Raw genomic sequence first — 24952 nt, 5'->3', positions numbered from 1 at the left:
CTCTTCTGGTTACAGCCTGTCTCTGTTTCATGTAACTTTCTGATACTTCGTTTTGATGTTGAAATTCTTAATGCTCTTTTTCTGCTGAATCATTTCAATTTTATAACACAATAAGGAGAGGAGGAGGGGGGGGGGGGGGGAAGGAGAGGAGGAGGGGGGGGGGGGGCTACTTTTTTTGGAGTTAGATTAATACAGAGGAACAGAGTATGATTAGTTGTCTGTTAGAAACGAAGCAAGGCCTGCTGTCCAGAAATTTCAGACAGACAGTAAAAGCACTAAGGGATGATCACACAATATTTAATTCATGCCCAAGCGTGGATCTGGTAATTTTCATAGCCAATGTGCAAATTACGGTCGAGATATGTTTAACAATTCATAATTATATCCGATATTGCACCTCATACGAGAGGAACATCAACTTTGTAAGATTCGCTGCGATTTTACTACCAAAAAATAACTATTACGCCCCTCTAACTATTTATATTTATAACATGGCTGAATTGGGGAATTTTGACGATCTAGACTTGAAAGAACATGATCACCCCTTTTTTTTAATTTTTATCGTAAGATGATTATTATTAAGTATTATTTTTTTATGTTCTTCACCTTAATTAAAAATATAAATATAATTCACTCGAGCTCGAACTCAATAAAATAAAAAAAAAAAATCTGTTTAGAAATCTATCCATTGACTCTCATAATAACTTGAAATTCAATTACTAATTCTGCCTACACGAATAGCATTCCGTATTTGGTGAATTGTGAACATAATTGTTTGGTTTGAAGGTAAGTTTAAATATATTATAAAAGTGATAAAATTAAGTGGGCCTCAAACGGGTAAGACCCAAACTCTACTCAATTTTTTATATATAATTTAGGTAAGATCCTATGGGTATATTATAGGGTAAGGTATGAATGGATATAAAAATTATTATAGGTATTCGTTGGGTTTGAATCCAAATAGGGTGATGCACACCCATTGATAGGCATAAATACAATAATAAATAACTTCAAAATAAAGATTTAATCCCCCAACCCCCATCAAACAACAATCATCAGAACCAGAAACATGAACCTTTTTGGCTCTCCCCTGGCCTATCACAAACTTGTCGAGTCCTCTGCATATTTCCTTAAATTTGGACCAGCCCCAACAACCATCCTTCTGCCCGGGTTCAAATCCTCAACCTGAGCCCGCATTTGAACCGTCGCCATCAGTCACCTGAATTAACTTAACCGGCAACGCCACGAGGCCGGGCCCCCCAACACCTCTGGTGGATCCCCCCTGAGACCTAAAATTCTCAATGTTTGGCCCGACCGGCGTGCATATGATTCTGAAAAAAGTATCTAAGTTGTGACACGGCAACTGAAGCTGTGTGTCTTGATGATTTTGACCTCAAAGCGGCAGCCATAGCAGAATCTTGAGGTGTAACAAGAAAAGATAGAAGAGGGTTCTGATCGATTCTTCGAATTATGGAGAACAAGACATGAACTTCGTGAAGAAAGGATTTTTTGAGGCCCAGATACCAGCAGTTCTTTGTTTTATTTTTTTATTTTTTTAAAAATTATGAAATTTTTAATTATATAATTTTTTAATTAATAAAGTAATTTTATTATTACTTAATAATAAAATTAATTTTTTTGTTAATATTGTATACAAAAAAGTAATTATAATTATATTGTGTGATTTTACTGAAAGTAATCACACCAACTAATTAATAAAAAATTGATAAAAATAATATTACGTCTTTATTAATGTTATGTAGACAAATCTGGACAATCAATCAGATTACTTGATTTTATTTGAAGTACGACACCAAGCAATTTTTTGAAATATTATTATTAGGATGTATTTTTATCATAAAAATTAATTTTAATTTAACATATTTACTAATATTGTGTACAAAAAATTAATAACATGCGTGTTTATCAATATATATTGTGTATAAAAATTGACAATAATCATATTGTGTGGCTAAATAACTACAATACTTAATATTTTGTACATGACATTAATAAAAATATTAAACTTATATTAAATTAAAATTTTTTTAATTTAAAATATATTCTAATAATAAATTATTAAATTTATATTAAACTTTTTAAAAATTTTAATTGGTGTTGTTACTTCAAAAAAATATTAAAAATATTAATATTAAAAAATTAGTAAAAGTATTAAATTAAAATTATTTTTTATAAAAATACATTCTAATAATAATTATTTAAAAAATATTTGGTGTTGTACTTCAAATAAAGTCAAGCAATATGTTTGTTGTCAAATTTTTATACATGGCATTAATAAATATGCAATATTATTTTTGTCAAATTTTTTATTAATTAGTTGGTGTAATTGTTTTATTAATTAAAGAAAATCAAACAAAGAACTGCAGCAGTTCTTTGTCACATCAATCTGGGGAACCGTCATGGTGCGAGTTATTTAATTTTTTATTAATAAAAAAATTATATTAATATAATTATTTTTATTCTACTAATATTAATATGTCTGTCGTGATTTTAAATCACGACTCGACATTAAAAAATTGATAAAAATACATTTTCTGCTCAAGTCGTGATCTCTAATTACGACTTGGCTATTTTTCCTTTTTTTTGTTTAAATAATTTTGTACAATTTAATTATATATAATTAATTTTTAACAACATATTAAAATTCAAAAAATTATAAAATTAACATTGCATTAATTTAAAAATTTATAATTAATGGTACAAATGTAATAGTGTATTTTTTTTTGTGTACAATTGTAAAAAGTACAATGAAGTATACAATTATTCTTGACAACCCGGTACTGACACATCTGATTGTGTTGAAGAATTTCTTTATTGGGCTTGTTGTCGTGCACGCATTTGCGCCCAATTAATTTCGTTGTGAATACGTGTTGTTTGATTTCGACCAGGGCGCGAAGAGATGTGAATAGTAAGATCGTGGACCAACTCAAATCCCAATACATTCCAATAATCTTTGAAATGCACAGATTTAAATGTATTTTTTTTTCTTATATTATTTAAATAATTTTTCCTAAAATTTTAATTAAATAAAAAGTTTGTACAAGCCTTAAAAAACTGTAAATAAGGAGCAATTCCTTTCTTACAACAATGAAATCGAAAGTTGGGAAATAATAAATCAGGCCTAACAAGCCTAGCCAAAATCATGCATGCACCTTTTAATATCTAGTATTGTCACAAACAATTTCTTTTATTAGGTCTATATGTAAGGGTGGGAGAGATCTTTATGGCCTGGACCCCACACCATGATTATGCAATTCCTTGGTCGGGGTACATTCAGATTTGACCTTGAATTCAACAATTTATTAAGTCATTTTTAATTATTGATCAATTAGTTGGATTCATTTAAAAATTTTATTGAAAATAAATGGTTGCTAAATATAAAAATAGAAAGTGTAGAAATTTCTTGCCCACATGTGTTAGCCTTGCATTTTGGGCTTTAGGACACGAGTTTTGCTCGTGTCTGCCTTAGTTTTTCCACGTTGGGGCCCTCAAAATAAAATTTATTATTAAAATCATTAAATTTATACATCTTTTGCAACATCGTTAGCTGAAATTAATAAGATTCCGCTTTCATTTCACTCCCCCCCTCTGCCGCCGTTTATCTCCCCCATTTTCCACATCTTTAACCTCCAAAATAAAACAAAAATATGAGTTACAAAAAATAAAAAATTTGGCAAATTTAATAATTATTTTTCTATATAATGGACGACTGCCTTTGCATTCTTGATCAAAATTATCCAAACATTTTTACGTAATTACAAAAATCATTGATAATAGTTAAAAGTGGAGATAATTTTATGTAATAATATCAACCTTTTTGGGGTGTATATATAATTTTTAAAAAATTAAAGAGGCTTGTATAAATGATGTTCAATTTTTTTTGTTGGAAAGATAAGAATAATCGATGACCACAGAGCAGTTTATTAGTATTGATTTTGGTTGGGGTTGGGAACAACGTTAATGCAATGTAGCGGCATTTTGTTTGGTACTTTGGTAGAGCCAACCCAAATGCCCAAAATAACCCCAACTGATGTTCATGATGAAATCATTGTCTGACCACTATTCTTCTTTTGGGTTTTTCCGCACTTTACGCCGCCGTGTATTTTATTATACGCCCCCCCTTTACCACCAGGTCAACTCTCATCCGCCATGCTTATAAAAAAACTGAAAAGCCGATTACATCCAACCCCACCGCCCCCAACAATTTCCAACCGTGTCGCCTCCACGTGGACAAATGCACGCGTCGGTTCCACGAAGTTTCCTCTGACCGTTGATCACCTGCTGCCACGAATCCGATATTATAAATTACTCGCTTCTCACTTGCGACTTCATCCAACCACCACTTCTCTATTTGCCTCCTGCTTTTTTCTTTCCCAAGAACAAGAACCAACTGTTGGGGTATAGTTGTTCAGATCAGACAACAGCATGTTGAAATCCTTCCCGTCGTTTGTGACTCCGGTGCGAGGAGACGTCAAGCGCCGGATGTTCTCATCCCTCTTCCGCTCGTTGAAGAATGCCCTCTGCCGTTGCGTCCTTTGGTTACCGTGGCGGAACTGAACTCCAATTTCCCACCCTCTTCAACTAATTACAACTTTCTTAGCTCAAATATTGGTCGTCTCTGTGTGTGTGTGTGTGTTTGATCTTGAGAAGAATATGAGTTTTAATTGTGGGTGGTTTGCATGTTCATATGTATGTATGTTTACTGTCTGATTCTTGCAACCTGCTTGTCTGTGAATTGTGAACTTCGACTTGATGCCGAAGTTCTGAATGATCTGTTTCTGCTGAATCATTTGAATTTATAGTAACACAATACAAATACTTCGTTTTGATGTTGATTTTACGGTATTGAAGTTCTGAATGCTATGTTTTCTGCTAAATTGAATCATTGAAATTTATACCATAATATAGGCGGGAGATGGGACTATCTGTTTTTTATGTTAGAAATACAAAGAAACAGAGTATGAGTTTGGTAAGAAGCAGAGCATGAAAACACTGTCAAAGGGCAAATCTGGAAATTTTGAGAACCTGCCTTCTAGTGAAGCTGCAATTACATTCCGGATTTTCTATTATGAATCATAACTTATCTCATATTGCACTCAATATCAACCATATTTCAAATTCGTCGTCCATCGCTGATAATATTAACAGATATCATATCGATGATATGAGTTGATACTTTGAATCATGATACAAACTCACCTAATACTTGAAAAATCAAGTTTGATTATTCTTCAAAACAAAAGAAAAAAAAAAACAAGAAAAGAAAAGACAAATGCGCAAGCAACGTAGCACCCTTCATAAGATTTGCAGAAAATAGGGTGATTATCTATCACAAAATGACTATTTTGCCCCTCCACGCTACTTACATTTGTAACATTGCTCAAGAGGGAACTCCTACAATTTAGACATGGAAGGACATGCTGAACCCTTTGCCCTGTTGTTCTGATCAGCGGTATTGACGAGATGATAAGTATTATCATTCTTTTCTTTTCTTTTTTTTTTTAAATAATCATATTTTAATCAAATAACACCTCTAATTCAAGATTATTTCTAATTCAATTAATTAAAATCCTATTTACAAATCTTTCCGTTGACTCATAATTAAGGTTATAAGATGATATTGATTGTAGAATGTAACAACGTGAAATTCAATTACGTATGACCCATTCATAATTAAGTCAGATGAGACCACGTCGATATGGCAGCACGTTAATGGTCAGAAAATTGACCGACGATAAGGCGCCGAAATTGTTATAAGTTGGAGTGCAGCCTCCCATGATAAGTAACCGAAAGTGTGATAAGTTAGTGGATGATAAGAAGTCGAAATTGTGATAAGTCGTAGGAGATATTGATGGAGAGAAGAACGGTGTACAGGCTGATATGCAGCTGTAAGTGGGCCTTGCCCCAATTCCACGTTATTTTCGCGGTGAGAATGCTTTTGAAATTAACTTAGATTGGAGCATTGAATTTAGAACATATAAGTCTATAGCACGAATTGGGCTTTAAGACAGATTTAGGCTTTAGGGAAGGAAAAGTAGTTGTTTTTGTTGTTGTTGTCCTGTAGCCCAATTGGAGCCGCAGGTGGCTAATTGCTAGCCTGTCTGTTCCAACTTCCAACCAAGGAATTGGGGCATGTGGGTTTGGGGTTCGTGGCCTTTAAAGTGGAAGACACTGCCTCTGGCTGACTTGGGAAGAAAAAGAATAACAGGCTGCCTCTTTCTTGCTCCACAAAACCACCTGCTCTGCCCTTTAATTCAACAATCATGTTTAAAAGTCTTGTTCAAAACAAGAAGTTGTTGCTCACAATAATCAGCTCATCATACTTAATCCAATAGCCTCATCTCCAACTATAAAAATATTTAGATAGGTTGGATCATTCATTATTTTAGAGAAAATAATTTGATTTTTAACTTTAGTGAATAAATAATTATAATTTAAAAACATTAAATGTAAATGTGTGAATATAAGGAAGTGCAGAGGGAATGTTGGGAAATGATGTCATGAGAAAGGAGATGTTATTCTTGTCTCCTACTGGACACACTCTTGACACATTGACATCGAACAGCAACGCCTCCGATCTTTGACTTACTGACAAAATAATAACAAAATTATCTAAATCAAAATGTCCGGATCAGCCCATAGAGCAAAGGGCTTAAGCACTTGAGTTAGCAATTCTTGCAATGCTACAAATCTCCCACTTGGGCCTTCTCAGTGAATCTTTTATCCTACTCTTATTGATGTCACACCAATAATTAATTAATATCTGCTATTTTTCTACTTAAAAAAATACAACTAAATTATATTATAATTTAAAATGATTGGAAGAAATAGATTAAAATTATTCAAACAAATCTATAAAATTTTATTGTTAGAAATTTGGCCTCCTATTTTCACACTCATCAAATATCTAAATACAACGTCAGTTGATATGACTGATTTATTAATTTTCAGCGCAATATTATTTTTTCCACTCAAAATTCTAAATTATCATTCTTAGGTACCAAAAAACATGTGGTTTCGATTTAGATCATCATTACTAGTCAGAATATACCCTAAAATTATAAGTCACTTATAAAAATGTTTATAATTTATCTATCGATACAACTTTCACATCAATAAATAAAATTAAATTCACACTGTATAATTGAAAGTAGTTCATTCTTATCTGCTTAACCAACCACGTAAGCTACGTAGGTCAAAATAAAATTGCATATCTATATACATGTACATGCACATTGATATAGGTAGCCCAAATTTATGCAACCTTAGCACATGGTCGGTGATAAATAAATCAACATACACCCACCCAATTCACTCCTCCCCATCCAATCGTTCCTCAAGGCAGGCCCCACTTGTATCACATTTTGTCATGTGGCTGTTGTTGTATTTTGTCACTTTTCTAACACCACCACCACCCTCCTATCATCATCTTCTTCTATCAATACCTAATATTTTGCTTAATTAAATTCTATTAATTTCTGCTGTTCCTTTCAATGCCCTTAAGTTACGATATCGATAGTGCATAAAAATAAGAAAAAGAAAGAGATGTAGAAAATGACCGTGTGGCTATTCGGACAACATAAATAGTGGCAAGAGAGCTTACATTCTTGTGGGTGTCCGTATTCACTCTGACTTACACTCGTAATCTTATCCTTTGTAAAGACGAGGGCTACAGTGGCAGTGAGCGGACCAAACGTACCTAGATTGAATATATGCAAGAAATTAGTGGATGTTGCTTCTCTGCTTATGATTGAAATTCCAAGTTCAATTCAGATGTTTGACAAGTCTTTCTTTCTTTTTTTCTTTTTTTTTTATTGGGTGAATAACAATGTATTTCCATGTGATATTGAAAATGAGCATATTATTCCCCTATAAAAAAAATATAGTGATTTACCTTCATGTATTTTTTAAAATGAAGCAATTTATTTCCATGTACAGGGAGATAAATTGCTTCAATTTAAAGAACATAAGGAGATAAATTGTTATATTTTAAAAAGTACAGGGAGATAAATCACTATTTATTTTTTTATAATAGGGTAATTTATTCATTTGCGATATCAAAGGAATTACTTGTATTTTTTTCTTTTTGTTTTTTACCACCTCAAAATATTGAATTTTGTCAACGAGACTTTGCTCGAGTGGTAAGAGTTTGACTTTGAGTTTATTCCGCACAAGTATGAATATATGTCTACTCGTTAAGTAAGGATTGTCTTAGTTTATGTAAATTTATTGTATTATATTTTATTTGTTCTTAATTATATTAATTTATTGATCGAATATTGCATCAATTTATTAAAATAAAGATATAATCATGTTATTATTATTTTAAATACGGGCAAATTGCAATCTACTTACCTGTGTTATAGAAAATAGGCAAACAACCCCTTTATGAAAGATAAAATAGTAATTTATCCTCTATATTTTTCAAAATATAATAATTTACCCTCTTATATTTTAAAAAAATGAATCAATTTACCTTTTTAGGCAGAGGGGTAAATTGTTTTATTTTTTTAAATATAGGGGCTAAATTGCAATTTATTTTTCATAAAATGATAATTTACTCATTTTCAATATGACATGAGGATAAATTGTTTTTCACCCTTTTAAATATATATAAATTAAATCACGTACAATATATTTTACAAAGAAAAAGAAAATTTTGACCATACCCCAGAATCTAGTTTGACTGGACTCTACTAGCTGTACAGCACTCATTATCCTAATTTGCTTATTTATATCTAGCATAAATTAAGTAAATAATTTATTTTATAAAATTAGTAAGTTTACATCATTTAATATATGTAAGTCAAAATATTTTATCATATTAATAATTTTAATTGAATACATACATCAAATAAAAATAGAAATATATAAAATTATTCTAAAAAATTTATTAAATATTTATATTTATAAAACTCGAATCCACAGTATATATTGATAGTAAATCTGATATTACAATCAATTAGGACATATATGAAAATGAGATGAAAGCAACACTATAAGTTTATATTAAATAGAAATATATGAACAACTACGACTAAACGACATCATACTATATTGTTTTTGGACCAAATTCATAATAAATTAGACCTTAATTAATTCAAATAGTCAATGTACTTTTTCGAAAAATTCAAAATAAGAAAAAAAAATTGTCTACATTTGTATGGTCTTATGTCCAAAAAATGCATACTGACAAGTGTGTATTACTTAATCCATAAGAATTAATAACTCAATCCTGCACCGCATGTGGTCCAGATAAGAACTCAACATTATTAAATAATTAATAACACAAACGTCTGAGTGTGAAGGTGTAATGGGCAGATGTGAATTAATAATAACCACTTTGCCTACCACAGTATACATGTAATAAATTATTTTTCATATTTTAAAAAATATATATAAATATATGAACAAACAAATCATATTTAAAAAAAATAAAGAGACAATAAGGAAATTAGGCCAACTGAAAGTATTATTAATACAATAAAAGAATTAGCATGTTGATGTTAAATGATGTGAAGTTATAATTATAATTAATTTTTAAAAATTATCTAATTAGGGGTATTGTTATAATATTTAAAAATTAATGTGTCGATGTCACAAATCACCTTTTGTGAACGTCGAGAATTTTTTTTTTAAAAAAAAAAAATAGATTAGTATAGATTATTACAATAGGTCAAGGTATTTTAATTGGGAAAGATGGCAGCACCAACAGAAGACGACGCAAGAACAGACGACGTGGAGAGCGACATGCGCACGGCTAAATTTCGCTACAGACTGAATATATCCGTTGCTTTCTATCAGATGATATTAATTGTTTATTACAAAACTTGTTTAAAATATATATATTAAAGAAAGTATGTTTGTAGAAGTAAGTAAATAATTACTGCCTCGTGTCTTTACTAACTAAATTATCCTTATAAAAGTGAAAATATACTTCATCACATTTATCAGCGTATGTCAAAGTACAAAAATAATTTGGTTAGAAAAAAATTATTGACCTGCAATAAATCAATTAAAAATTAATTAAATATTTATGCAACTTTTTTGTTAATATCAATAAAAAAATTATATAAACCTAATTTATAGAACTAAAAATGCTCTTTCCCCTGATTACTACAACATGCATAAATACTATGATCTATTTGATGTTTATATTTTCTATTATGTAATAATTATTTGTGGATAAGAAAAGTCTAAGAAACATAATTTGTTTATTTTTGAGAGGGAGAAGCAATGATTAATCTGTTTAAGCCGTCAAACAACGACAGTTGAGCCTTCCTCCATTAGATTTCAGAAAATGACTTTTTTATGGAGGAAAGAAAAGGTGTTAATGCTTTTTTGTTCTTACTTTTTAGAAACTTTATTTATGACCAATCGTTATATCACAAGGTAATAGGATAAAATCTTTTATTTTAATACTCGTATTTTGATTTTAATGAAAATATATTAATCGAATAAGAAAATATATACAGTATAAAATTGATACAATAATTTTTCTCAATTTTTAAAAAATATAACAATACTCCATCGTTATTTTCAAAAAAATTCTGTAAATAAACTCAGTAAAAAATTTAATATATATTGAGTTTTGTATAAATAAATTTGTACTATTGTATATAGTAAGACGACCATTAAAATATAACATATATATACTCTATAGTGTAATTTAGAATTTATGAAAATATTATTGAATTTAAAAAAATTTCGTGCATAGCATGGGGTTCTTGTTAGTATAAGTGTACATTATGACGAGCTCCCCTGAAATTTGGGTTAATTATAAATACTCTCTCATTGTTGGAAGAAGTATAAATATTCTTTGATATTTAATAAAATTATGTAATTCTTGAATTGAAACTGAAAATATCAATTTTGTCCTTGCTCATACTGTATTTTTTTTTTAAAATTTTAATAATAAATTATTTAAAAAAATAATTGAGGTGGATGGAAAATATTAAACAATCATAAAAAAGTATTCATTTGTCCATAAAAAAATTAAGAATAAATAAAATTATAATTCATAATCCATAAGGGCATTTTGATGTCAGTTCATCACAAAAATGGATGAAAGTCTAACTAATAGATTGAGCTATTTATTAGACGATTGTTAAAATTTTGAGTATTGATAATTTTTCGAACAATGAAATAATATTTGTATTCATATCGAATTTTAGAGAATCTAGTCGTAATTTTGAGTCTGAGTACCAATATAAAAATGTGGGCGTCGTCTATCTATCTATCTATTTATAGCTTATTCTAAATACTTGGGGATTTATATTTTACAATAAAACATAACACCTTGTAACTTTTAAAAAGATATTTTGTAAAACATAAAAACTTTTCAGATTTGATAAAATTAATTTAGGCAACATTGTTAGTTACAGGTTTAATTCACTCCACTCAGTTGTTCTTACACACACACAGACCAAAACTTGGGACACTCTTACATTAAATTAAATCTCACCATAAATATTTCTTACAACAAACAGTGTGAGAGCAACTTGTTCACATATGAGAGGCTCCAAATCGAAGCCTCGCAGTGCTGATTAGCTGTAAAAGAGAAACAATGGGGATGAGGCAAATTTGAAGCCCAAACGTGTGCTTGTCCTTTGCTTCAGTGTCAGAAATTGTTCATCACTACTCAGTAGTCCCCACCCCCATCCCTTTTATTGTGTGTTTGAAAATGGTTTGCATGTGATAGTGAAGTCAATGATCCAACTTGTAAGTCACAATGTTCATGTCTAACTGTGGGTGTGTGGAGCTATTCATTATAAGTTTTTAGTTTCAAGAAAACCAGATGGAAAATTTATTTGATTTAGGAGGGTGGTTTTGGAATTTACAGTGAGGTATAAAGTAATAATTTTAAATTTTATGTCGCAGTATAATGTTGTGATGATTCGACAGCTTAGTTCTTTAGTAAGAATGAAAATTAGGACATTTATGTAATTGCATATACCTTTCTTCATTACTTATTTATGATTGCATTGTTGTAATGGTCTTTTTTTTTTTTTTTTATTGTATTGTTGTAATGGTCTTTGTTAAATATTGATATCGAATATGAATGATTGTGACCAATTTATTTCAATTAATAATAGTCCATTGTGCTTACTTCATAAAAAGAACATATATATATATATATATCTCAAATGACATATCAGGAATCATATGCTAGTACATATATAAATGGGATAGTTACACTCTCCTCCTATGAAATTTAATATAATTATATGTAAACTCTTTTGTGGTTTGAAAAATAACATCTGGATCTGGTACAACTGAGGTTTACTTTCATCTAATAAATAAGTTCATTTGTTAGTCAAAATTTATTAAAATTGAATAAAAAATTGATATTTATTCTCGATTGATTAATTACTGACTAATTGTACGTTAAATAAAATTTTCTGACTAAACTATTATTATAACGATGAGAATATACCTATTTATATCACAGACAAAAATAAACTTTAAAGAAACTAAATATAATTTTTTAAATTATAAAAAAATTATATATAATTACACTAAATTTTATCATAACGGAATGGTATGATGGTAGATGTGAAGCGTTGGTCTTTTCAAGCACTAGAAGTCTCGGCTACACAAAATCATGACTTGTTTTGAAGTCGAGGGATAGTGGCATGGATCCAATTTCCTTTCAACATGCCAACTTCCCACACTTTTTACTCGTGTCATATGACAAATCATTAGTAAAACTGACCACATCCATCTGGGAAAAAAAAAAAAATGATAGTGTGACCATATATAAATCCTAACTCAATTATTTTTTTTTCTGGTATTTAGTAGAAATTTAAATGTTATATTGGGAGGCCTGAAGAAAAGAATTTTAGGTACAAAAAATAAACTTTTAATTTAATATATAAGAAAAGGTAATTACTACATCATTTTTTAATTACGGAAAAATATTGTAAATAGAAAAAAAGGAAAGGTTGTATATGTTAAGTCTAATTACATTAATACACTCTGTTTTTTATAAAATTATAAGTACAACCCTTGAAATTGTAATTATAACTATGTCATATTCGGCGGTGAAATTTTACAAAACACCCATTCAGAGAGTGTAGCTTAAAATTTTACAAAATTTAGGAGGATATTTATGTAATTAAATCTAACTTTAGGGTGTATTTGTATTTAAGTAAATATAAAATTTATAACCTCGACTCGAATTCATCAATTTAAACCCATATTTGCAATTCCAAAACTTGAAATATTTTGACCTTTTGAAGCTAAGGTTTTTCATATTTCAAATGATGAATTATATAATAAATATAATTTAAATATTTTAAAATTTTGTAATAACAGGAAGTCACATCCTAGTGGATGTGGGCTGAATTACAAACAGACTTAAATAAAAACCATTAAGATTATCCTTGCAATCAATGACATTTATTGCTAATGAAAATATTACACACAATCTGATAGCCATAATATCCCAACATTTATTTCCATCCATGAATTCAAATTTTTCAATAGAATTGATTGTGCATATAGAGTGCAAGGCAACTACTAATATTATTAAATACATTCAATTAGCACAAATCCTATTGCATTTTTCACTTCATTTAATATACACATGCCTGCATTTTTTAAATAATATATTTTTATTTAGATGAGGTGTGTATATTAAATAAAATAAAAAATATATAAGAATTTAGAATAGAAAATTTAATCGGTTATCCAAAAGGGATAATTGTTAGCGTAGAAATAGGATCAAGAAATTGGATAAGTTGTAGTGATTTAGGATGTGTAGTCCAATTGTTGTGGATAAAGAAAAAGTGAGTAACAATAATAGAGATAAAGAGAAGAGAGAAGACTGAATCAAAACTAAAAAGAGAGCTCCTAAAATTGAGGTAAGGATAACAGTAAATCCCTCGTCACTTAATCCACATTTTCCTTGAAACCAAGTCAACTTCCTGCCTTTCACGCCGTTTCATTCGCAACAAACGACCAAACACATACAAAAGTCCCACATAAACATCAACTACGTACAACACCACCTATCTCTCTCTCTCTCTCTCCTGTGTTTTCTGCCTATATGCAAATGTTTGATGATAGGGTTATAGGCATGCTGCTGCTGCTGTTATTATTATTTAATTTGAAAAGCTAAGGAAAACAAGTAACGGCATATTCCTCCTCTATCTTTTTCCCTGCGCTCTCACTCACTTTTTAGTTATTTAGGGAGAGAAAATCCTGGGCACATACAAAACAAATTCAATTCATTGTTTGCAAGACTTCAACTTCATCCCATAAAAACCCACCCATTCTCTTTTCTAAGCTGCATTTTCCAGTTATGGGAAAACCCATGTAGTATTATTATTCATAGATTGTTACTCTTCCTCTCTCTCAGCCTGCCTACCTACCTACAGTAATCAATTTTTCTTCAAATCCTCTGGACAAAGAGCAACTTTTTGGTGTAAACTTTCTGTGTTTCTTGAGTGTTTTTGTGGGTCTTGAGCCAAGTGTAAGATGGTGGTGAAGATAATGAGGTGGAGGCCATGGCCGCCCCTAATTTCAAGAAAGTACCAGGTGAAGCTGAGTGTGCATAGGCTTGAGGGTTGTGGTGATTGGGTGCATGAGGGTGCAGACGATAATGGTGATCTTGCGGTGGAGATCAGGTGGAAGGGTCCCAAGATTTCGCTGGGCACATTCAGGAGGACTGTGAAAAGGAACTGTACTAGGGCGGAGGTTGTCAAGAGTGTTGATGGGCCCAACGGCGCCGTCTTGGTGGAGTGGGATGAAGAGTTTCAGAGCGTTTGCAGCCTTTCTGGGTACAAGGACAATGTGTTTCATCCTTGGGAGATCAACTTCACTGTTTTGCATGTGAGTTTTTCTTCCACTTTGTTCTTTGGCCTCCTGAGATCTTAGGCTCGTGAATGTATGTTCTTGAATTAACTTTATGACATGTTTTTTTTTTTCTGGGTAGTTTTGTTTCTGTTGATTTAGCCTTTAATATTTTAGTTCTTTTCTGGGTTTCGATTTTTTGCCCTTTTCTTAGGGTTTGATGTGAAAATTGGGTATGGATTCCCACCTTATCCTCTTGGTAGACACACATGGAGAAAATTGAGAAAAATAGAAAAAAGAAAACCAAAGAATCTGGTATGGGTTAATTGTTATAAGATGTTGATAATTTCTTGTTTAGGTTTCGCGAATTGAATTTTCTTTACTGGTTTTATTTGTAGTAAAATTAATGTCTTGCACCTGCCGCAGTCTTATGACAACCTTCATTTGTTGTCTTCCCTCTCCATTTGGAATATGAAAATGCGTCTCAGTTTAGGGATTGATGTTCTTTTTTGGGTGTATTTATTGTTTGTTTGTTGTCAAACTGTGGTTCTATTTGCAGTTTTTCTCCTTTAATTTGAGATTTATGACTGAGAAAGAGGAGAAATACTAGTCCTGATGCTGATTACCATCGATTGATTCCATACTTGTAGCTCTTGTTGAAAGATTTTTTAGTTTCTATATGATGTTGTCCTCCCGATTTGAAATTATATTTATTCTTTATCTGTGTTTTGCTTTAGGGGGTTAAACATGCTTGGTTCGAGAAACTGCTGTAGCTGGATCACCATTATGGTTTCCTGTTTGGAATCTTATTACGGGACTTGCTGATTAGTTATGTTTCTGAAGAGTATAGATTTCTGGTTTAGAGGGGGTTGCTAGTGATTCTGTCAATACTCCTATTTCATGCATGAATAGGGACTGTGATAATATTTTGTTGAATACACTTCAGTGTAATATATCAAATGCTTGTTTCCATATTTGGTAGTCCCTGAATAATTGTTGACTGTTAATCTGTTACGCTTGAAAGTCTGAGTTTGGTAGTTCAGGGAAAAATGTATGATCTAACACCTGAAAAAGCTGATGGTAAGGGATTTGAGATATTGGCTACTTCTCTCTGAGTTAGGTAAAATTTAATGATCAAACTTGTCGTTTTGGTGGAAATTAATGTCCCTTCAAATCATACATGTAGCATCTGGTCTATCTGGATGCCACTTGCGGGACATGTTAGAAGTCAATGATTGTTATCTGAATTTAGATTGCTGCTAATGACATGCAATCAAGTTATCAGCCCAGGTACTGCCGCCTTTTTCTGCACGTACAGTCTCCATAGCTGTATCCTTTTAGAATCTGATCGTGTTTAAGTATTGTGATTTTTCTTGAAACCTTTTGATTTAGCTCTGCTGATTATCAGTCATGGAGAACTTTTATTCTTTGAAGTTCTTATTGTATGTAAAAGAATTAAATCCATTTTCGTTTTACATTAGGGGATGAATCAAGGGGCAAAAAACAAGATATCTATTGTTGGTTCGGCAGCCTTGAACCTTGCTGAATATGCTTCCAAGACCGAGGAGCAAGTCACTGAAGTCAAGATTCCACTAACAGTTTCCAGCATGGCAGTTGAGCGTCATCCTGTTCTTTGTGTAAGTAACTAGGGTTTAACAAAATATTATGACCTTGCAAAAGCCTATAGCTTGTAGTCCTTTACTTGGTTATTCTGTTTACTGCCGACAATGGCAATGGTTAATCGTCATCTTATTGCAGATATCTCTTAGCTTGCTGGAACTTAGAGCTGCACAAGAACCAACACAGGCTGTCCAAAGTCCAGCAATGGCTCTTCGATCTCCTTCAGCATCTGGTGAGAGTTGTTCTACAGAGAAAGATGAGGTTTCTGCTCTTAAAGCTGGTCTCAGGAAGGTAAAAATATTTACGGAGTATGTCTCAACTCGAAGAGCCAAAAAAGCCTGCCGTGAGGAGGGTAGCGAGGGCAGGTGCTCTGCCAAGAGTGAGGACGGTGAATATGCTTACCCCTATGATTCGGACTCACTTGAGGAATTTGAGGAAGGAGAATCTGATGAAGGCAAGGAGGATTCTGCTGTTAGGAAGTCTTTTAGCTATGGGACATTGGCGTTCGCCAATTATGCAGGTGTATCGTATTATTCGAGTGCCAAAATCAATAATGACGATGAGGATTGGATTTACTATAGCAACCGCCGTAGATCAGATGTTGGCTGTTGTCATGTGGAGGATCTGGGTTCTACTATTCCTGAGCAATCATCAATCCAGAATTCTAAACGTAGTATTTTACCTTGGAGGAAGAGGAAGCTCGGTTTCAGATCTCCAAAAGCTAAAGGCGAGCCATTACTTAAAAAGGCTTATGGAGAAGAAGGAGGAGATGATATAGACTTTGACCGCAGGCAACTAAGTTCTGATGAATCTGTGTCTTTTGGGGTAAGAAATCTTGTGCTTTCACTTTCTGTATAAGGTGATGAATCCTAGAGTTTCTAGTTTACTTGTTTATGATTACAAGAAATATCTCTTAGTGAACCTAATTTCGATCTCGATGTTAGATGATTGAAAAGTCTTCTTATAGTCTTTTTTTGCTTCTTCCAGTTTAATAATAGTTGGCGATACTGAAATTTCAAAATCTTGTGATGACATGATTGTATGTCAATTTATTGGGAAAACAATTATAGCTTCTCATCATTGATAGCTAGTCTTTCTTCGTAGTCTTTAAATAGAAAAGAGTAATATTCAATAGATTTATGATATGCAATATTATAGACTACTCTGAGCATAAGGTGCAAATTTTGTTATTCTTTTGCATCTATTAATTAAATATTGTCCCGACTTTCAAGAGGAGTAACGGCTATGCATTCATTTCAGTGGCATAAAACTGATGTAGACTCGAACCCAAGTCATCCATCGGTTTCTGAGTTTGGTGATGATAGCTTTGCTGTTGGCACCTGGGAGCAAAAAGAGATAACAAGCCGAGATGGACATATGAAGATTCAAACACAGGTCTTTTTTGCTTCCATTGATCAGCGAAGCGAGCGGGCTGCAGGAGAAAGTGCTTGTACAGCCCTTGTTGCTGTTATTGCTGATTGGCTGCAGAACAACGATAACCTCATGCCCATCAAGTCACAGTTTGATAGTTTGATCAGAGATGGCTCCTTGGAATGGAGAAACCTCTGTGAGAATGAAACTTACCGCGAACGATTTCCTGACAAGCACTTTGATCTGGAGACTGTCCTCCAAGCCAAAATTCGTGATCTTTGTGTAGTTCCTGAGAAATCATTTATTGGGTTTTTCCTTCCAGATGGGATGGAAGAGGGGAATTTTGAATTTTTGCAAGGTGCTATGTCCTTCGACAACATTTGGGATGAGATTACGTGTTCGGAGATCTCTAGCAACGGCTCAGCCCCCATTTTCATTGTCAGTTGGAACGATCACTTTTTTATCCTCAAGGTTGAAACAGATGCTTACTACATTATAGACACATTAGGGGAGCGACTGCATGAGGGATGCAATCAGGCTTACATACTGAAATTCGACAAAAACACAACAATCTGTAAACTGCCATGTGATGGTCAATCATCTGAAGAAAAACCTGTTGCTCAACAGGTTGCTGCTGCAGCAGCAGTTGAATCCCAGAACTCGAGTCCCCAGCCAAGTAACTCATCTCACAACTCAAAAGAAGGTACTTTGCTGAGAGGATCTGAGGAACCAATGAAGAACGAACAGGAAGAAGAGGTTGTTTGTCAAGGTAAAGAGTCATGCAAAGAGTACATAAAGAGTTTCTTGGCAGCAATTCCAATTAGAGAACTGCAGGCAGATATCAAGAAAGGTTTAACCATGTCAACCCCTCTTCATCACCGACTACAGATAGAGTTTCACTTCACCCAAATGCAACAACCAGCATCCTCATCTCCTGCAACAGAATTAGCAACATGCACACCAGAAGTACTTGACATTACATTGCCTGAGGTTGTCTGCCTGAAGACCACATAGAAACTGGTAACTGTATATGTGAGTAGTGTGATTACTGCTAACTTTACTTTAGACGTGTAGTTTTCAGGTGAATGGGGCCGCAAAAGAGCATCCAGTTCATCTTCTTTTTCGTTGGAGAGTTTGTGTTCTTCCTTTTATGCGTCTAGGATCAGAAACGTAACCATCTTTACTCTAGGTGTCCTTTGGTGCACATTTTGATTTTCTTTAGACTTTTGAAAGGATAGTTTGTGAATCACTATGTATGACAGACCTCTATACCAGATCTTTGTGCTACTTAACTTTCTCTAATGTGGTGCAATACATAGTAGCAAAATATGCTGCTGCTATTTTGATAGTTCACCTTCAATTTTGTAATTATTGAATTTCAGATTTGAAAGGCATGATGGCCTATGATGTATGTTGTTTAGGTTCCATTCATGCACTCACCCTTTGTGGTTCCATTAGCTGGAAAGATAGGTGCCCCCATCTCACTACTTTTCAATTAGGTAAGTAGGAAGATCTTTTGGTTCATTTTCTCAAGAACAAATTTTTAGGCCAGATTGGCCTTTAGACCCCCCTTTGCAATCACCAAACTCTGATGATGCATGATTAGAATATGTGGGTGGCTATGTTAGTATTTCCTATACCTATTATGTATAAACTGGAATATGCATATACATTGATGACCACATCCTTTTCCTTCTATGGTCACTTTTCAACTCAATACTTTAAAACCAAAAAAGAAAGTGCTTCAAGCTCTGCTAGTGCCTATTCAAAAGCACTTTTCATTTATTAACTATTTATGGCCCTTCATGCTCCCACTCCCATCTGCTCCATTTGAATCTACAACTTGAATAAAAAATAAAGTGAGGAACAAGGTTCTTGAAAACACACATAAACGTGTGTGTGTGTGTGAGAGAGAGAGAGTATCTCTAGGGAGCCTGAATTTTTCTTCATCTTACAATTATCAACTTCTACAGAAAGGTTAGGCTGATTTTCCATCATGTCTTCAGGAAAATCTGATTCTTGAAAATGGAAACCAGGCTGGGAACTAGTTAATGCGAGTACTCATGATTGGAGCACATGAACCTGGATTTTGGTCATTTAAAGAGAACTAAACCTGGAGAGCTAGCTACCACAGAGACATTAAAAACCAATTTACAAGATTCAAGAAAGCAAAAAAGCTGGAAAAATTAATTCTAATTTCTAGCTACAAACTGAGCACTTAATCAGTCCATTTTCATTGCAATCAGGGCATCTTATGGATATCCCTCCTCTGTTTTCCCCTTCAGCCATCACTTTCCGGCTACCGTTACAGCTGAAACATAGGACAAATCTCATTCCTGCACATCCTCTACAAGTATTTGATGGACTTAAGGGTATCCCTTGTAAGAGATCTTGCAGCATCCCGTTTTCATGCAAGCCCACCACTTCATCGGCTCCTCCAATGTATCTGCCCTTTATAAACAGCCTCGGAGGGACCACTCTGCCGCCTAGGATTCTCCAGAGCTCATCTCTGTACTCCAAGTGCATGGATACATCTCTCTCTGAGTACACCACCCGAAAACTTTCCAGCAGAAACCGGATTGTGTTACAGTCCTCGAACGTTTTCCTGATTCCCCTTAGGCTCGTGGTGTATAGTACGAGGGAGTCTTTTCCTCCTGGAGGACACCTGTCTTCGAAATCATATATCATCGGGAGCTTATCTTTACAGTCTATTCTGTCGCAATTTATGTGATCGCCCGTTGCTCCCAGCTTGACGTGAGGTGGTGGGATGGAGTCAGAAGTGCTCTCCATTTCTACTACCGATGAAAGACAAGCTGATGCAGAAATCTCCAACGAAATATCAGAAATAGCACCAATTTCATCAGGCTTCGACTCACAGGCGTGTAAGCACTCCTCTTTCGATCTTATGGAGGGTACAAGCTTTTCTTCACTGTCTGCATTATGCACCAAAGCCAACTTCTCTTCTTGGACATCCAATATAGTTTCGGCTTGGTTCTTATGTTGTTTGCTGATATCTGAGGTCTGAAAGGCTTGAGGTGGGGTGTTTGTCTGAAAAACTAAGCCTGACCTCCAAGTAGGCGTGTGAATGGATTCTTTCAGCTTCCTAAGGATTCTTCCTTTCATGTTTTTCATCCTCTCCAGTTTAGGTTTTACATTTCCTGAAAAACTACAAAGCAAAGCGTCACTCCAGATGGATAAGATCACTTGTCTTGAGAAGGACTAGTGAAAGATGAAGATTTTTTTCTTGACTCATGGTTGGAAAGTAGTGCCTACAACGCCATTGCTAGTTGCTTGTCCAAGTTCAGCATTATGCACTGGAAGAGAGTTATATGCTGCGGACGAATGCTCTCTCGACCCAGTCAGAACAGCCCACATCGACTCCACGAAGGGCTAGCCAGTAATTTCCATCAAGAAAAAGGATCCGGGATGCATTCATGATTGGTTATACATCCATAATTTGGTGGGACTGGAGACAAGGTGTGCCGTAGTTCATAATTCAGTCACAAGGGAGCAAAAGCTAGCTGCTCTTTTTACCCTCAGACCTTTGTGGATGTAAAGCTAGTATGCTGATTGAACCTTTTTCCTACCAGCCATGATCCTTGTCTTCTCACAATTTTTCAACCCCAAGAAACTAGCAATACACCCCTATTCAACTCAAAGTGAAAGCAGTATTACAACTTGCGATCCATGCATGGTTTGGTAGAATTTGTTGTCAGATGGAGAATGAATTATTGAGTCTCATCTCATTTCATATCTGTGTTGCATTCTCTTACAACCTTGTTGTTTGTATTGCAGGTCGACCCATCTCATCCCTTTGAGAAAACTGCAAAAAAGAATATTGATTTCTCCATTCCATAACGTTATTATGAGATATCGATTAGATTTTATCTGCGCCAGCAAAAAGAAAATGCCCTTCAGATGTGAGTGATGTTTGTCGAGGTTTTATATTTGGTGAGTGAGAGAGAGAGACAGAGAACATATGAAATTAATTATCCAATGATTTCCAAAATTGTAATAACATTAAGTGTTGATAATCCAACAATTTCCAAAATTGTAATGTAAAGAATGTGTGCAGAGTAATAATCATTGCAGATTGTCATCAATTATTACAGTGAAAAAGGAGGAAGCAATTAGATTACATAATGCACTGATATTAGTCCATAATGAGATACCACTCAAGATTATTTAATTTTTTATGCTCATCCCCAAAATTAACGAATTTCTTTACAACACTTAGTAAGATATTTGAAATCTTATAAATTTTATAAAATTGGGTTTTGTAATTTTTTTTCTTCAAAGAACTTATTAAATCTCAAAATAGAATGTTTAGAGTTTTATACTTTTTTTTTAGAAAAAAAATAATAAGCCCGACCTATCTCTTTATAAGATTTTAAGCTCTTTAATCATAAATACTCTCACAATTTTGCTAATGTTTCACTTTTACCTTTCATTTAATTGCTGCTTTTCCTCTTCTATTATATGATTTTGAATTCTAATAGTTTAATAGTTTTTTTTTTCCGTCATTATCAATATATATATAGAGTATATTGTGCAAAACAGTCTAATATCTTAGAAATTTTAACATTTTATTTATCTAAATATTTTAAAAATTCATGTTTAAAATAAGATTCAACATGTTTAAGCTCTTAAAACATTATAAGATGTAAGAGTTAATCCTATTACATGATCAAATATTCTTTGAATCTAAACTAATATTTCCATGATTTTCGGGCTGAGCAAAATCAGTGTCAGATCAATTTCCTCTAGAGCCTCGGATGCTGTAAGAATCAAAGGACAGAAGCATTCTTGGTTGATTAATGATTAGTTCCAACTACTAAACATCATTTGACAACACATTTAGTCAAATTCAATGCCCCATGTGGTCCTTGCAGTCTTTTTTTAGTTTTATTTGTTGGGGTTGGTTGGGGGGTGGGGTGATGTGGGGGCGCAATCTGATGAGAATCATCAGCAGAGAATCTTGTAATATGACGGAACAACCCTTCATATTGGAGAATACAAGTACCAATAATGTCTTAATTTGATGATTAAGATTAAAGCTCAGACCTCACAAACAAATTGAAGTCATGAGTTTCAATTCGTATACGATATTTGGGTATTTATTGCATTTTATGTGAATTATTGTAATTTGTATGTTCTTAATCATATGATGTATTAATTGAATTGATATAATTTATTTACTATTTTTAGTCATATTGATATATTGGTCGATGTATTGCGCAAAAATTGAGAAATGCAAATGCAATCATAACATTTCTTGCTTTAAGAGCATCCAAATTGAGCCAGAGGCCCAGAACCATGCCAATGTTCATCAAAATATAAGTTAGACTGAACCCCTTTCTCATACAAAGGTAACTGCTTATGGGCTTATGTGGGTCAAAAATACAATACAGTTATATAGTCTTGATCATATCAGGTACAAGGTTCAGAAAATTTAAGGTAGTAATTTCTTACATACAATGTGCATGGACTAGGATGAGAAGGGATGTTCAAATCCTTGAGCATTTAAGTATTCTACAAGGAGTCTTGTGCCACAAAACCAACGCTGAAGTCGAAAGTGATGCATGTCAGTAGCTTATTGTTCTCGTCCTCCATCGTCATTTTAAGCATATATGAACCCTGGATGAGCCAAATGCCATCAAGAAGATAGAAGACTGCTCAAGGATATCAATTAAACAACATATTCTGACTAAAAGAACAACTTACAGGAGGTGTAAATCTTGATAGCTTTAGGGAGTGAGAGAGCACGAAATCACCAAGAGAAACAGGGCATGATATCTCGTTACAAAGATCATGGTTCTAGTTGTGGACGTGAATTCCAAAGTAGAAGACATGAAGTTCTAATTTTCCACCAGAGACTGCTTTATCTGCAGTGAGAGCTGACCGTCAATTGTCCACTTGTAGAGCATCGTAACATATAAGCTCAATCCACAATTACTCACAATTATGATTCTTAACAAGTCAACCAATGAAAATGAAAACAGAACAGAATAACTCCTCAGAAGAAGATGAGGTTCCATGAAAACTGTTGTGGCATCAGCTTCAACTTTACTTTCAAGTTATAACCATCAAAACATACATCATGCCGATAATGTAACATAAAACGGGGAAAATCTTTCATCATTACCATCCACATCCTAAATAAAATTTCCTTCTGCTGCAATCTTAACAAAATACATACAAATGCACAGAGACAATGAGGAGTTCATTTTATTCTCCTCTTCACTGCATCACAGCACAAGCGGGAATGCTGATGTGTCGTCTTTGGATAAGTAGAATGGAGCATAAAAAGCCACAAAGCTATGATCTTCACTTGCAGTCCTTATGCAGACAGATTGCAGATACAAGATTACCGACCAAACAACATAAACAAAAGACCAAGCATCATTTCTTATAATTCTGGTGTAGTTAAGGACTAAACAGAAGCATGAGATGACGAAAAAGAGGTAAGAGTTATTAGAGATGAAAGGCCGACAATCCATTTTTCACACTTTCAGGCTGGAAAACCAGAGACAACCACACATACTTGAAAACATGTGTAATAAAATCGGTTAATCCAAGCAGCAATTAACTAATCACTAACTTACTCAAGAATCAGGACAACACTAGGATACAATTGTTATCATTGTCTCTTCAGTGATCATTCGAACAACTCAAACCACAAATCATGTAGTAATACGAAAATGTTAGAAAGGGAACATAGCCCAGCTTCACCTGTAGATGCAGCAATTGTAAAGGTAGTATTTTTGCATCTTGGTACTGGAAAAGGGGATATATCTACTCCACTCACCTTAACTACATAGTCAGCAATCTTATCTGCAATACACATTCAGACAATGAAAAAACCGACATTACAACATGGAATCCAACGAATGAAAGAGCCCCGACATCTATATTCATTTCACAACTCATAAACACCTTAATTTTCAAGAATCTTGTACTGGGTAAAGGGGAGAAAAAGCTACCTCAGTAGTGAACATTGATGGACTTCTCAGAAATCGAAGGTACAATCAGAAACAGCGTGGAGAGGAGAACAGCCAGAGGCTTCAACTGCACCATGGCAATGATCGCTACAGTAGTTCTTAGATAGTGTGTGTGTGTGTGTGTGTGTGCTGGTAAAGAGTTT

At 33.5% G+C, this 24952-nt stretch overlaps 2 protein-coding genes and 1 long non-coding RNA gene across 4 annotated transcripts; 1 reads left to right on the top strand and 2 right to left on the bottom strand.

Moving 5' to 3' along the window:
• On the top strand, nt 13905-19300 carry LOC105161684. Its single transcript, XM_011079460.2, has 4 exons — nt 13905-14856; nt 16299-16454; nt 16576-17262; nt 17698-19300. The coding sequence occupies exons 1-4, from the start codon at nt 14503-14505 to the stop codon at nt 18820-18822; spliced, it is 2322 nt and encodes a 773-aa protein (XP_011077762.1). The 5' UTR covers nt 13905-14502; the 3' UTR covers nt 18823-19300.
• LOC105161798 lies at nt 19735-21504 on the bottom strand. The gene has a single exon (XM_011079612.2). It carries the CDS (start codon nt 20938-20940, stop codon nt 20008-20010), a length of 933 nt encoding a protein of 310 aa, XP_011077914.1. The 5' UTR covers nt 20941-21504; the 3' UTR covers nt 19735-20007.
• Nucleotides 23134-24946, bottom strand: LOC105161682. 2 transcript variants are annotated; one of them, XR_847792.2, is made up of 4 exons: nt 24792-24946; nt 24541-24642; nt 23533-23693; nt 23134-23445 (listed from the first exon to the last, which is right to left on the bottom strand). It is a non-coding gene; the product is annotated as an uncharacterized LOC105161682 (long non-coding RNA). The 2 variants fall into 2 exon arrangements; XR_847793.2 differs by having other exon boundaries at nt 24617-24642.

Source organism: Sesamum indicum, linkage group LG5 (assembly GCF_000512975.1).
Source record: "Sesamum indicum cultivar Zhongzhi No. 13 linkage group LG5, S_indicum_v1.0, whole genome shotgun sequence".
NCBI lineage: Eukaryota > Viridiplantae > Streptophyta > Magnoliopsida > Lamiales > Pedaliaceae > Sesamum > Sesamum indicum.
This window is presented reverse-complemented; position numbering and strand designations above follow the sequence as displayed.

Bases quoted from the DNA above. Each gene is read 5' to 3' on its own strand.
- LOC105161798 (XM_011079612.2), bottom strand. From the start codon at position 20,940: ATGAAAAACATGAAAGGAAGAATCCTTAGGAAGCTGAAAGAATCCATT.
- LOC105161684 (XM_011079460.2), top strand. From the start codon at position 14,503: ATGGTGGTGAAGATAATGAGGTGGAGGCCATGGCCGCCCCTAATTTCA. The intron at 14,857-16,298 runs GTGAGTTTTTCT...GTTTTACATTAG, and splicing joins TCAACTTCACTGTTTTGCAT to GGGATGAATCAAGGGGCAAA. The intron at 17,263-17,697 runs GTAAGAAATCTT...CATTCATTTCAG, and splicing joins ATGAATCTGTGTCTTTTGGG to TGGCATAAAACTGATGTAGA.